The sequence below is a fragment of the Bos mutus genome, chromosome 11, assembly GCF_027580195.1.
Source record: "Bos mutus isolate GX-2022 chromosome 11, NWIPB_WYAK_1.1, whole genome shotgun sequence".
Classification (NCBI taxonomy): domain Eukaryota; kingdom Metazoa; phylum Chordata; class Mammalia; order Artiodactyla; family Bovidae; genus Bos; species Bos mutus.
Genome location: NC_091627.1, coordinates 81,447,768 through 81,462,847, shown reverse-complemented (window position 1 = coordinate 81,462,847; position 15,080 = coordinate 81,447,768). Strand labels below are relative to the sequence as shown.

General features: G+C 41.4%; 1 protein-coding gene across 7 annotated transcripts in view; it reads left to right on the top strand.

The window, feature by feature from the left end:
- The window catches only part of MTA3 (metastasis associated 1 family member 3), a 213,477-nt gene that overhangs the window by 190,284 nt on the left and 8,113 nt on the right, over window positions 1–15,080 (top strand). For all 7 annotated transcript variants that reach the window (XR_011466095.1, XM_070379671.1, XM_070379669.1 and 4 more), the window contains exons 15-16: window positions 2,734–2,820; window positions 5,616–5,762. Coding sequence is in view for 6 of the 7 variants with exons in the window: in XM_070379671.1 (XP_070235772.1) it covers window positions 2,734–2,820; window positions 5,616–5,762 (234 nt within the window). In the remaining variant the exon portion in view is untranslated. The remainder of the gene's footprint in view (window positions 1–2,733; window positions 2,821–5,615; window positions 5,763–15,080) is intronic.

Below are 15,080 nucleotides of genomic sequence, written 5' to 3'. Positions count from 1 at the left end.
CACATTGGTTTTGTGTCTTGTTTGAAATGCCTTTATAAGAAAATTTTCTTATAAGAAAATTCTATAAATGGTTTTACTATGATAGCAATTTTGAAGCCCATGCGGGAGACCTGGGTTCGATCCCTGGGTTGGGAAGATCCCCTGGAGAAGAGAAAGGCTACCCGCTCCAGTCTTCTGGCCTGGAGCATTCCATGGACTGTATAGTCCATGCAGTCGCAGAGTCGGACACGACTGAGCGACTTTCATGTGAGATAGTATTGTGAATTTTAATTCAGTATGTACTTTTTGCAAGCTTTCTATTTTCCCCTCTAATATTTCCACAACATCTTAGAAAGATAGCCGTGCGTTGCCCAAAAATGGGCAACTTTTTTCCAAGTTTACCTCAAGGAAGTAGAGCTCGGCCTTCCAGAAGCCACGGAAATACGCCTCATACTTGGTCAAGTGTTTCGAGAGAGATGAGGATGTTCTCGCTCTGGCTGGATTTTGATTCTTTCTGGTTTCTTTGGGCATTTCTCAGTTTGCATTCTTTCCCTGTGCGCTTTTAATACATACTAATTAATCCTCTTTAGATAGAGTTAGGTGAATAACTTGAGAACAAGGTTCCACTGGCCTGGTCTTGAGTACAAATCACAATTTTTTTTAACCAGCTCAAGTGTGGCCCTGATTGTCTTTGTTTATGATCACTCCCTCCAGACAGAAGCTTTTTCTCTTTTTTGTTGGTATTCAGTATAATCGCTTAATGGTTGCAGTTTCTATGTTAAATAGTCTTAGCACCCACTTTTCATCTTGATTTATTCATGGTTGAGACTGATTTTCTTGCCACCAACTACTACCTTTATAATGATTGATGAAAGATGGATCCTTCTAAAGAGCTTTGATCTCCCACTCAAGTGCTCTGTAAATTGCCACTTAGAACACTGCATAATTAATCCTACTAATTTAGTGAGAAATTAAAAGCAGATTAATATAAAGTGAAATGGTCTTTGGGTATTGTGTTGGTAACTCTTGATGGGTTTTTTGGATTATTGTCAAGGTGACAGTCATGTGGGAGTTTATCGCTTGGAGTCACTTTGGCAGTTTTGCTCTGGGCCTTAGAAACTGCAGTAAAGAGCGAAGTTAATCTTATTACTAACAATACAGTAATGGTTTTTGTCCAAAACATTGAGGAAATACTAAGATGATTCATTGAAACTTTATTAATAGAATATTTTTCTCATGTCCTCTTCCTAAGTAGAACTTGAATTCTTAATGAATTAGTAACACTAGGAAAGAATTCTTACTGTTAATTCATAGCGATGTGACATGTGTCCAATCCCTGCAGGGCTTGGGCTGCATGTTAGCGTTTAGATCACTCCTCCAAAATATGCTTCTTATATTCCTGCCTGCAACGTCACTATTTTTCAACAACAGGTGAAAAGCTTCATAGCTTCGTAATTTTATTTTATTTTTCCTCAAAGGAAATCAGCTGAGTAGGAGGAGAAGAAATCGGACCGTTTATAGTTGTCAGTGGTTGCATAGTAATTAGCCAGTGCTTGGGATACATATTCGGATTCCAGGCTGTGCGTTATGTGCTTTGTCTATTTCAATATTTTTAAATGCTACTTTCCCACCTTTTTCTGTTCAGTAGTTATTGGAGAAGAATTTCCTTGATGAGAGGGTTAGAGCTTATGAAAAAGTTAATTTTTAATTCTAAATTATTTGAAGTTCCAGATTGAATTATACATTTTAACACTAATTGTGCAGAGAATCCCTGTGGATCCTGTGTATAGGCCTAGAAATGTGGTCTCCATCACAGAAAATCTATAGGGACATTTTTGACAAAAGGCATAAACATGGCAGAGTCATATCTGCTGAAGCTACTCTGTTAAGCTTTATGACAACAGCTGCAAATTTAAAAAACGTTTCAATACTCATTTCTTGGTCACTTCAAACTCTGTAACTTAACTTGTATGAGATGCAGCCATCTTTCACATCTATTCTTCATCCTAATGACAGCTAATTAAAAAAGAGTGTTTGTGTTGTGTGCTTTATTTTTCTCTGAAATGACTGTGATGTGAACTTTATGAACAAATATCCATTACAGTATTTTACTGTTCTGACTATTGGATGAAATACCTGTCTGCACACAGGAAACCTTGTCAGTCTCAGTGCTAATGACATCATAAGAGGATACGCAGGACAGAAAACTAGTGATAAAATCAAGTGGCGCATTTTTACTTGGGGGAGGCTCATCTAATGGAACTGAAAGTTAATCGAGATAGATGAAGACTCCTCCGTAGAGACTCATTCCATCGAGGTCAGGGCTGATCACGTCTGTTGCCTTTGTCAGCCATCATTTTTGTCTTCCACGCCAGATTTATCTTACATTAGGACTGATCACACCTCATATCTTACGGAAGCTTTTCTACTATAATATAGAAATGGCGTGGCTAGACAGGAAGCATATCTCCACTATTTACAGATGTGTGAACACGGAAAGAAAGCATGGGCTTGTGAGATGTGTTAGTTGTTTCATAAGGGACTTTAAAGCAAGTGGTCCCCAGGTAAAACCCCATTTAGTAATCTGGAACCAGAACTGGAACCAGTTTATTCTTAAACCCCAAAGAAAATTATGAAGGAAACTGGTGGATTTTTTGGTGCTGTTCTCCACTTGCACCTTTTATTTCTGTGGTGTGTGAAGCACAGGCAGAGAAATCAGCCTCACTGGTTGTCTCTGTGTTTCTTTCTCCTCAGATGCAGACAGACATGCGGATCTATCTGGAAGTCCACTGAAAAGCAAAAGCACTAGGAAGCCTTTGGCATGTATCATTGGGTATTTAGGTGGGTATTTTTTAATAGAAGAAAAGCTTGGAGAGCAGTATCTGTACCTTATCACCGGCTCCTCAAAATTGACATACCTATATTAAATGTAAGCCTTTCAAGTAGCTGAAATTGGATACCTTCATATGAATAGTCAGTTTATTTTATTTGAGAAATGTTTGATTACCAAAACACACAGAGAACATAATACAGAGTTAGAGATGGGTTTACTTTTCCTAAAAATATAATTGAGTAAAAATGTAATGTGTATTTATGTATATAAATACAGATTAAGCAAGAAGAGGAAAATGAGAATCACTGAATTATTAGAGGAGGAATATTCTTTTTTTTTAATTGAAGTATAATTGACTTACAATGTTATATTAGTTTAAGGTGTACCACATGAATGATTTGGCATTTATACACATTATAGGATGATCACCATGATAATTCTAATTACCATCTGTCACCATCCCAAGTTATTATAAAATTAAGGATGAATATTCTTTTTTTTTTTGGCTGCATCACATGGCTTGCAGGGTCTTATTTTACTGACCAGGGATTGAATCCAGGCCCAAGACAATGAAAATGCTGAGTCCTAACCACTGGACTGCCAGGGAATTCTTAAGGGTGAATTTTTTTTTAAAGATTTTTTGATGGGGACCATTTTTAAAGTCTTTATTGAATTTGTTACAATATATTCTGTTTCATGTTTCGGTTTTTTGTCTCCGAGGCATGTGACATCTTAGCTCCCCAACCAGGGATTGAACCTGCACCCCCTGCATTGGAAGGTGAAGTCTTAGCCACTGGGCCGCCAGGGAAGTCCCAAAGATGAATATTTTTAATATTTTGATACAAATCTTCCACTGTTTGCAAACCCACCTCACCCCTTCCCTTAAATAGAGAAAGATTCATGTACTTTTTTTTAAATAAAAAGAGATAAAACTGGTGTTTAAACCACCTTTAAACAATATTTATAGTTTTGTTGTGCCGATTAAGGTTACTTGAGAGGGGAGCATTAGTATTGCTTTCTGGTTTTTATCCTGTTATTTAACTTGAAAGTCACAAAATATGGTAGTTCCATTTATATCTTGAAATATAATAATAATGTAACATTACCAAGAAATAACTTTTTTTGGCAGAGTTTTAAGATAAATAATTTGTGAAATAGTGGTTTCAAAAATGGTTCCTATTATACCTAGGAGCTATGTTTTTATGCTTCTAATATTCTTGCTTTTTCATCTTCTCAGTAAAATTGAAGTATGTGCTCAGAGTTGCATTGAACTTTATTATTTTGTCAGAAAGATTTATACTTACGAAGTGTCCAGACTTAAGAGGTCCAGTCTTTTAAAAATCAAAGTGTAGCCTTAAACTTAGTATATTATCTGGTCCGTATCAGATCATCCTAAGAGTCAGAGTGCACAGCTTCCTCTTTGATGTTACTTTGCCACCTTATTTCCTATTTTATTCCTTCAGGGCCTAAAGACTTGCTTTGATATCCCCCTAAAATATCACATGGTTATCACAGGTATGACCTAACTCGTGGTGATCTAGTCTGTGAAGTTTTCTAACTATGTTCCCTTGCAGGGTGTAATCCTAGAAGCCTCTCCCACCTTGCAAAGCAAAGTATCTGATCATAAGATGATCATAAGAAATAAACTATGACATTGCATATTAGCATTTCCATAGGTAATTATATGTTCTTCCTATGGGCAAACTGGTCTCTGTCTCTACCAGACAAACCCACAGCAGGGCTGTCCTTACTAACTGAAGCACTTCCCTACAGAACACATTTCTGAGTATTTACTATGTGCAAGACACTTACACTAAGTTATTTAGGGAACACTAAGATGAACATGGCCTTTGAATACGGCCTTTCCCTCAAAAATCCTCCACTAGTGAGGAAGGCATACAGGTAAAGACAGTGGAGCTCTTCCTAAATTTCAGTACATGAGGCTGATATCCTGGCCCTCGCCTGGGAAGACGGGGTGGCTTGTGCATGGTTGGCATGCTGGGTGGTAACTCAGGATCAGTGAGCAGGTTCAGCTTTAGAGAAGAGGTCGCCTGGTTTTAGTGTTAGACGGAGGTCCTTAAATCCAGTTTCTGCAGTGTTGCAATTTATGTCCATCTACTTGACCCAGAAAGTATTAAGTAGTGCAGGGCTGTGTGACTGACAGCAGTGTACTTCACGTAAACACACATGCACCACACACACCCTACAGTTTTGTGATATAGCCTCTGTCAAAGCTTTCCTTCTGCTACTTCTTAACACTGGTATTGGAAGTTCGGTGTCACTGACTGACCCTGGAGTGACTGACCCTGGTCCTGTGGTCTGGTTGCAGAGCCAGAGGAGGAATCCTGTTTTCTCAGAAAGCTGCCACACACCAGATGTGCTGCATGCCTTGTTCCTAGTGTGATGGAGTGCAGAGGTAGTTTTCTTTGAGGCTGCCTCTCCAGATAGACTTTGAATTTCTAATTCCTTCAAGAGTCAGATGCCTTATTCCCTTAGTAAATCTTGTGTTTAAGTGACCTTCTGAAGTGGCTTTTTTTTTTTTTTTTTTCCTTCTTCTACTCACAACATGAAGCTCAGAGCTTCAGCTAGCAGGGGCAGAACCAGCTCCCTTTTGATAAACAAGGCCATGTAACAGCACTTGAAGTTGATTCATTATGCAAGTCCTTGGGAAAACAGGCTGGTTCGTAAGGAACTGGCTCTCAGCTCATTAAGAAATAAGATGTGTGCCTGTTAGCCAGTGGTAAGTGCACACAGATTTTTAATACCATGTTCTGAGTTGAGAAACCTTTCTTCCCCCTGTCAGAGATCCATCCTTCGAAGAAACCTAATGTAATTCGATCTACACCAAGCCTGCAAACCCCAACCACCAAGCGGATGCTAGCCACCCCGAATCACACGTCTCTGAGCATTTTGGGGAAAAGAAACTACAGTCATCACAATGGCCTGGATGGTATGTAAGCCCAGGAATTCTGGGGGCTAATCCCATAGGCCAGGGCCTCTGCCCTTGACTGCTCTAGTGTCTGCTGCCACGTGCATGAATGCATAACAGGTTCTTCTTCCCTCTGGTTGGACTGTGCGGAAAGGGGGATATAAGGGAAGGCTGCCGTGTACCACAGTGAAGACATTTTGCCAACTGCTATTTCTCCATCTTCTCAGAAGGGACCTTTTTGCTCCCATTTCCTGTTAGGAGGCCGGTTTGGAAATGAAGTCTGCATTTAGCAGGTTGCCTCTGCTGGATAATAATGCTCTTGCTGTGATGCATTCTCACTGCTCACCTCTGTTTTCTTGAGCAGAAGGGATTATTTTGCCTCGTGTCTGAGACAGCAGTGCTCTCTGGGGGGTTCTTCGGTGTTCTGCGGATCATTTTGAATTTGGCATTTGTCCCTGACTTCGTTCACCTTATAAATTTTCTTAATTGCTCAAGAGTACTATAAGTCATGAAAAGAATTACCTAGGTGATGTCCTAAATACAGAAATAATAATTTGTTTGAAATGGGAAAACTGAGAAATATCACCTCTTATCCAAAGTACTTCTCCTGGGCTTGCCCATATAATGACTCTTCAGGTGGAATTGAATTATCATCCCATTTGGACTGTAAACACAAGCATTATAAATCATCTGGGCAGTACATATTGTTCATTTCAATAGTCCTAGAGTTTGAAGCTGTCTTGATTGTTTAAATGTTGGCATTTATTTATGAATAAAACTCCAGGCTTTTCATGCCTTGTGGGACTCTAAATTCTGTCAATGGCAGTAAGTTATTTATACTGAGGCCCTAGAGCAAGGATGTGGAGGAGACCTTCTGGTAATAATTTCCCACGGTTGTTTTCCTTCTGCATGACTTTCGATGGTCATAGTGATGTCACGATGAATCAAAAATTGAGGGTGACGAGTTTAGTTTGCATTTATAGGGCATCAATGTGCTGCAGATATGGCTTTCGAGAATTTAGCTGCATAATAGTCTTGCAGAAATACTTCCTTGTTAATGAGAACATCAGCCATCCTTGCCTCCTCAATATGCCCGATGTCTAGTCAGCAGAGGTCCAAGGAAGGATTGTGTCAAAATGTGGAGACGGGATTGCATTCCAACTTTTCCTTGCCTGCAGCATGGGACCTTTAGATTCAACCTTAAATGGAATCAAGAATCTTTCTTTTCCATCTTATCACCTCCCTGGACAGTCTAGGTATGTAGTCCTACTGCAGAAAGTAAGTTCTTGTTTATTTTATGGTTATATATTCTGTATGGTAAAAAGAGTCCTGCTGTGACTGATGTTGGAACAGTGGCTTTTTAGTGTCTTTCTGCACTCGTGCCCCATGGTGACGGTCATTCTGGGCCCCAGTCCTACCCCTGCATCGTGGCTCCTTTTGTTCTTCCCTTGTATCACAGGACCTTGTCTCTTTGGAATTTCTAGAAAGTGCCACCATGTAGTGTTCCCTGTTTAGGGTAATTTATCCCATTTCCTTCTGAATGGGTACTGTTGTGAGGGCATTGATTCTCTGCTCTGAACAGGAGGCACAGACAAGAGCGCCTAGTGAATCCCTGGGGTTATGTTGCTCGAGACCTTCAACCTTGTTAAGGAAAAGACACTTGTCTCAGTTTCAGAGGAAACGTAGCCGTTGCACTTTTCTCGAGACCCATTTGCCTCTGCTTCCCTGTCCTAGTACAGAGAGGAAGGCTGATTACCTGTGCCTTACCTGCATTATCTCATCTGATGCAGTTGACAGAAGGTTCCAGGTCAGAGGTCTTGACTGTTTTGCATACCATGGTATCTCTGCTGCCTGGCATAGTGCCTGGAACTTAGCAGGTGATCAATTAATGTTAGTTGAATAAATGAAAGTGATTGAGAAAAATGAGACCTGGAGGGGTGAATTAAATTTTCCAAAGTGACCAAAGTTGCATAAATGGGCTGGGGTTCCTATTTAGGTGTGACTAATTTCAGAGTCTGCTCTTTTACCCACTGTTATAAATGAAGTTGTGGCTCTCAAATGTGCTGTATTAGCAAAGTAGGGACGACATAAGTTATTGTAACAGCTCATTTAATATGAGAAATCAACATGATAGATGTTGAAGGACAGAATGGGTGAATAGGGAACACTGTTGGACAGTGGGGTGGGGAGAGGAAACAGCCACCATCACGAGAGCTGGGGGACAAGTGGAGAAGTTGGGGTCATCACAGCTAGAGGCCCAAGGAGCTGGGACCCAGACCCTTGAGGAAAGAGCACTGCCCTGCTGGTGCTGGCATCTCTCAGCAAGTGCAATGAGGCTGCTCCCGGGAGTGTGAAGTGAAACTGGAACCTGAAACACACTGCTCCCGACAGGAACAAGGAGAAGCGAGTCTCTTGCCCAGCCTTGCAGGTGCCCTCTAGACCCACCCCCCCCACCCCCGCACTGGTGTAACAGGGATCTGAATGGCACAGGAGAAGAGCATTTGCAGTCCCAACTCAACCCAGCATCACAAAGCTGAGTTCAAGTAGATGGATGTGTAGCTGCGAGGCAAGAGGGTAACAGAAGTACATACTTTAGAAAATGTCCCCATTTTTGTATTCTCAGTGGACCTTTTCCTTGGGATAATGGGTCTGTTTCTTACTTCTTTAGGATATAAGACAGGGACTAACCTGAGTTTCCAAGATGAACTCAAAGTACTAGATTAAAATCTTAGGCTAATAGTGAATTTTCATGGGAGAGTTAATACCATTATACACTGGAATTGATAGGCACAAATTCATGGAAGAGTCTTACCGTGTGTGATTCAATAATACCATCAATTAGCACTGCTATGTAATTATCAGCATGTCAGACAGATGAGCACACCAGACAGGGTGCTGGTGGACAGAACCAGTCCAGCTGGAAGCAAAACCTGATTGTACTGAGACATCCAGCCAGGTCTCTCAGCCCTGGGGCTTCCTGTCTGCTTCTTCCTTCTGCTTTTTGCTCCCTTTGCTCAGCCTCCACCTTCAGTAGGAGGTTCTTCATGGTGGGAAGAGTCTCTGAATTCCTGCTGGTAGACAGTTTTTTCAGTTCAGTCCCTCAGTCGTGTCCAACTTTTTGCAACCCCATGGACTGCAGCACACCAGGCTTCCCTGTCCATCACCAACTCCAAAAGCTTGCTCAAACTCATGACACTTTTTTACCTGACATTAAAAAAAAGAGTGGGCAGCTTCTTCTTATCTTCTGAAAGTCACTGTCTTTCACCTGGCCTTGGCCTGTTAAAGGCCCTGGTGTGACTAGGGCCTGGGAGTCGGCACTCTGCATCTTCTTAACCCATGGTACCCAGCCACCCACAGACCTCTGTGATTGTCCTAATGGAACTTAGATTCTAAGGGTAAAAACAAAACCTGCACACATAAAAAGCCTCACATTTTGGAGTCAGTACAGACCTACCCAGATCCATATCAATGTCGCTTTATATTAGTCTTTGTTGTCAGGCTGTAGTTCCAGTGGTGGCCACATGCCATCAGGGTGCTTTCCAAATCCTGCCCCCTTTTCTGACTTAGAGATGACAGTCTTCTTGCCAGCAAGCCAAACGCCTACCACATTTGGCTGACTCGGGTAACTCCAGTGTCTGTAAGAACAGAAGGCCCTAAGACCAGTGGGGATAGAAGAGGCATTACTTTCCATGTCTGGGAGCCCCAAAGGGAGGGCAGCAGGGGAAATGGGATTTGTCTCTGCCACGGAAAAAAGAACATCTGACTGTTTGGAGTGAGATGGGATGAATTGCTAACTTCTCTGATAATTTCCTGTGTGGCTTTGGGTAAATCATTTGGTTTCCATAACTATTTTTTTCTTCTCTTCTGTAAAATATAGATTTCATTTGCCTTAACTAATTGTTATAGTGATTAAAAAATTTCACCTACTTTATACCACTTCGTCTTCCAAACACTTTATGAGGTAGATGTTATAACCCTCATTTTAATAATAAAAAAACCCAAGTTCAAAGAGGTAAAGGGATTTGCCCAAAGTCACCCTGCTAGCAATTAGCAGAAATGAGATTTTAAACTCCAAATCTAAGATTGTTTCCACTGGGTGAATAAGGATCCCTGATCTGTGTGTTGAGTACACCATGTACCTGGGAGATGTTTCTGGTTTTTTTTGTGTGTATCAAAGCTGGGTTTGTATTTGTAAACACAGAGAGGAACATAGAGGGCATTTTTCTTTGCTCAGACTGAACTATAAGCACAGCCGTCAGCTCCAGCTCTTGCCTCTGCACAGCTCCTCTGCCTGTATGCTGCTCCCTCCTTTTTCTGGAACTTAGGGGATAGAAGCTATGTTAGTGTCAGAGAGAGGGGAGAAAAAAGAAATAGAGAAAAACCCACAATCACCTAAAGGTGAGATGTGTTTCAATTATATTTCTGGTATCGACTCTGACACATAGTGAGTGTTCATTAAGTGTTACCCTGGAGTAGGAAATAGTAACCCACGCCAGTATCTTGCCTGGGAAATCACCTGGACAGGGGAGCCTGGTGGGTTACAGACCATGGGGTGGCAAAAGAGTTGGGCACGACTGAGCACGCACACATAACATTATTAAGATTTCATCTCCTCCTCTAAAGAAGGGCCATTATTGTTTTATTTTGAAAACTGTTAAGTTACCAAAGTTTTTATAGTCATATGTGAATTGTATATGAATAATGTCAATGCTTTCCTTATAACTGCGTTCATTTCTTACCTAAAGGTATGATTCTCAAAACAATGACTCTTGGATATTTGCTTAAAGGTAAATGGATATGTTCCAGTGTATATTTGCACATAGACAGGGCCAGTATTTATAAAGAAAAACTGCCCTTGTTTAAGTTATTTAGAAAAGTATTAAAGATAAAATTAAGTTTATAAAGAGGGCTCATCTGGCTTCCTGTAGGTTCCTGTGATTAGAGACCCTACAGCAAAGGGGGTGGAACAGCGTCATCCTGAGACAGTGAAATCTTTTTCAGAGTGAAGGCTGAGTCAGGAAAGACTCCAGAAGGACTGTACAGGTATTTCCTGACCCCCTAAAGAGATGCCCCGGGACCACTCCCTACCTAGTGTCAGATGTTTGTGTTTCGGTATATCAGCAGAGCTTCCATCGCACCGCACAGGCACAAGGGGCTTCCTCCTGCGTCTCCATCTGTATCACATGGGGAGCTTTGAGAACAGCTTCAGCTGTGTAGTCATGCAGACCAAGGGAGCATCAGCTAGAGGTGCTCTTAACCGTCTTCTGAGACGGCGTGGCTTTTGTCCCAGGGGTACTGCAGAAACAGGACTTAGTGTGTCAGGAAAACCAAAGCAGCAGGCTCAGAAGAGAGGTGAGTTTTCAATAGAACAGAGTCAGGGCATGTGAGCCAAGGAAATTGATGAATTGTATAATAAACTTCTTTTTTAATCTGCTCTCTTCCGGCTTATTTCCCCTGAGGTTTGTGAGTATACTGCAGATTGTTATCTTTCTTATGTGTTCGCTGCGTTGACTAATAGCATTTCTCAATGTCTTTATACAATGAAGGGGGTATCTGATGGGGATGCCTCTAAGTCTAATACTATGATCTGGTATGTGAAGACTGTCCTTTGGATCACTTATTTCTGAAATCAGTGATTCAAGCGTTCCAACTGTTTGCTTCCCACCCTGGGAAATGGGTGGAGGTGAGGCCATTGTACCAGTGAGAGAGCTCTGGGAATGCATCTGCTGTCTTTACAAATCCCAATAAAAATAGACTGCCAGGAGCAGCTGATGGCACTCCTAGGCATGCTTAGGCCCGGGCTGCCTTCTGTCAAACATTTTTATGTCATTTCAAAAGACTATGATTTTTTTTCGAATCTTCTAAAATATTTTTTTTATGGAAGAACATTGAGTGCTCCTGGACTCACCTCTGGTCTCCTGTTCTCAAGCTATAATGTTAAAACCTGATTAAATATATTAAAGTACCTTCAAGTTTCTTTTTTTCTTCAGTTTTTATAATGGATTATTATGGTCCCAGAGTTTATTGAATGTGAAGCAGATATAGAAGATTATCTAATGTATCTGGAGAGTTTCAGGACAGTTAAAGCTTTATCTGAGGGTAGCGGATGTTCTCTCACGTAGGAGTAGGGCTTCTGAAGGAAGACTGGCCCAAGTACCTTAGGTGTGAGTAATCAGTACCTTGGTGTTTTGGCGTATTCTGGAAGGATGGCAAACTGGCCTCCTCAGGGTCCATTGCTGGGTTTAGTAGTAAATATCACAGTATTCCCAGAGAATACTCTTCTGTCCTGCCCCTGAGGAAAATGCTAGTGTGTGAGCCTATAAGTGGTCTAGGTTTAAGATCCTCTCAGCAATATGGAGGGCTTCCCTCGTAGCTCAGTCAGTAAAGAATCTGCCCACAATGCAGGAGACCCTGCTTCGATTCCTGAGTTGGCAAGATCCTCTGGAGAAGGAAATGGCAACCCACTGTAGTATTCTTGCCTGGAGAATCTCATGGACAGAGGAGCTTGGCAGGCTACAGCCCATGGGGTCACAAGAGTCAGACACGACTTAACAACTACACCACCACCAGCAATATGGAGATTTTAGAAGAGAGACACAAGTCCTTGGTAGTTACTCAGAGGCCGACGGCCGTGAGAACCAGCTCTGGCTCCCTCAGGAAGTCTGTTTACCTTCAGGGGTCATGCAAGGAAACCTTTGTAACCAGCCTATCCCTGTGAGCGCCCATCCTCAGTGACGTAGAGGGGGAACCTCTGAGAAAGGAAGTAAACCCCTGACTGAAAAACTGAGTCCCTATTTTGAGGGGGTAATGGTAGATGCTTGGGAAAGGAGAGGGAAGAAGTCAGCAGAGGGAGGGAGCTTCGTCCCTGAGAAGCGAATCTTCCTCAGAAAAGAGTGGACTCATTCACCTGAAGAGCAGTCCACGGCTCCTCGATGCTGGCTTTAAGAAAGCCAGCGGGACGTCAGCATTAGATCTTGATGCCCCAGGAAAGTGAAGCCCAACAGCCGATTTAGGCATCCCCTGCCCAGTCTCTTCAGATCCCAGTGAAGAAGTGAGGAGAAATCTTCTGAATCTGCACAGCTCCCAGGGCAATGACTCCAGAAGATGAGTCACAGCCTCCTTGCCTGGGAGCCTCCCACTGGGTTCTTGTTAAGCTCCCCAGCCTTGCTCCTTATTTTCGTTCAGTGTTTCTTGTTTTCCCTTCCAGATGACTGAGCGCTCTTTAAGCTCAGAAAACATCTGAGTTATAATGTATAGCATTTTTCTCCCTCAACCAAATATTTATTTTTATCCGCAACTATTTACATATACATGAATATGAAAAGTCATTAATGTAAAACTGAGGAACAGGCTTGGAGGCAGCTTTGTTAGGTGAGCTCCCTAAGAAGATGTGTGCAAAGACCCTTCCCACGATGGTCCGATTGCAGCTTCACTGAGTGCCTACAGGAGCTCTTTGGGGCCAGTTGTTGACCAAGGCCATGAGTGAGTCCTGGGGAAACAGGGCGGTTACATTTAAGGTATCTGGGACCAGACAGCAGAAAAAAGGATCAAGATACTGGAGACTGGACCTCCTACATTGCTTTCTAATTTTCTTCTTGTTTTCCTCCAGTTTTCTTCCCCTGTGTCTGTTTACTTTCTGCAGAGTACTGCTTTACCCTACTTTATATTCCAACCAGGCTTGTCTAATTTCTCCCTAAAAGTTGCCAATTTTAACTTTATGTAATTTTGAAATTGTTATTGGATATATATGTTGTTGGACTTTATGTCTTTTTGACCTTTTTAATCAGTAGGAAATGATCCTTTTTACTTCTGTTAATATTCCTCTATTTTGTCTGATATTAAAACGAATGTACCAGTTTTCTTTTTCTCTTGTTTTTAGTTTTTTAAATGAATTAAAAAACTGAAACTAGAAAATTTTTCTAGTTTTAGTAAACTCAGAATATAATGATTCTTATCGCATCTCTAAAGTCAGCACAGGTTGTTCTAGCACATATTTTAAATACCCTATAAAGCTATTTTCCATTATTATTTAATTTAAAAACAGCTTTACTGAGGCATGATTGACATTCAGTAAGTTATACATATTTAAAATATTCAACTTGATAAGTTTAACATACACACACACACACACCAGGAGCCATCATCATAATCAAGATAATAAACTTGCCTGTCACCCTCAAAAATTTTCTTGCACTCCTTTATAATTGGCCCTCTTGTCCTCCCTATCACTCCCACATCATCCCAGGCAGCTGCTGATCTCCTTTTTAGCACCATAGATTAGGTTACATTTTCTAGAATTTTATTAAATGGAGTCATGCAATATTTACTCTTTATTTGTCAGTTTGAATAATGTTTGGAGATCTACAAGTTCACTGATTATTTTTTCAGCAGTACTGAGTCTTCTGTTAATCCATCCAATGAATTATTCATTTCATATTTTGTATTTTTCAGTTTTAGAATTCCCATTTAGGTCTTTGATATTTCAACTAAAATATACCATATTGTCCCCCACACATCCATCTTTTCCAATGTATTTTAAAAACATAGTAAATATTTTAAGTCCATATCTGCTAATTCTAATATCTGAATCATCCATTAATCATCTTCTACTGACTGTTTTTTTCTTTTGATTATGGGTATTTTCCCGTTTCCCAGGTCTAACGGTTTTTAATGAATTCTGGTCAGTGTGGATGACAAGTTGTGGAGACTCAGGATTCTGTTATTTTCCTCAATGGAGTTTTTTTTTTTTTTTTTTCTGTAGAGTATTAAGGTATGTTCTAACAAGCAATTAAATTTGATGCTATGCTAAGTCACTTCAGTCGTGTCCGATTCTGTGTGACCCCATAGACGGTAGCCTACCAGGCTCCCCCGTCCCTGGGATTCTCCAGGCAAGAACACTGGAGTGGGTTGCCATTTCCTTCTCCAATGCATGAAAGTGAAAAGTGAAAGTGAAGTCACCTAGTCGTGTCTGACTCTTCGCGACCCCACGGACTGCAGCCCACCAGGCTCCTCCATCCATGGGATTTTCCAGGCAAGAGTACTGGAGTGGGGTGCCATTGGGGTTCTTTACCACTAGCGCCACCTGGCTTTATTAGGGCTTGTCTATTTCAGTTATGCTCCTAGTTCCATGAGATTTCAGTGGAAAGACCAAGTTGTTTGCCCCGTCCTTCTAGCTTGGTAGAATTTGAATTCTGAACTCTGTCTTCCCAGCACTGGACAGCTGCTGAGGTTGTTGCTTAGCCTTTTTTAACGTTTCAGCTGATGTTCTCCGGTGGGCTCCTGGGAGTCTCATTTTGTGTGTGAGCAGTTCCGAAATCGGCCAGTGATTTTAGAGGAGTG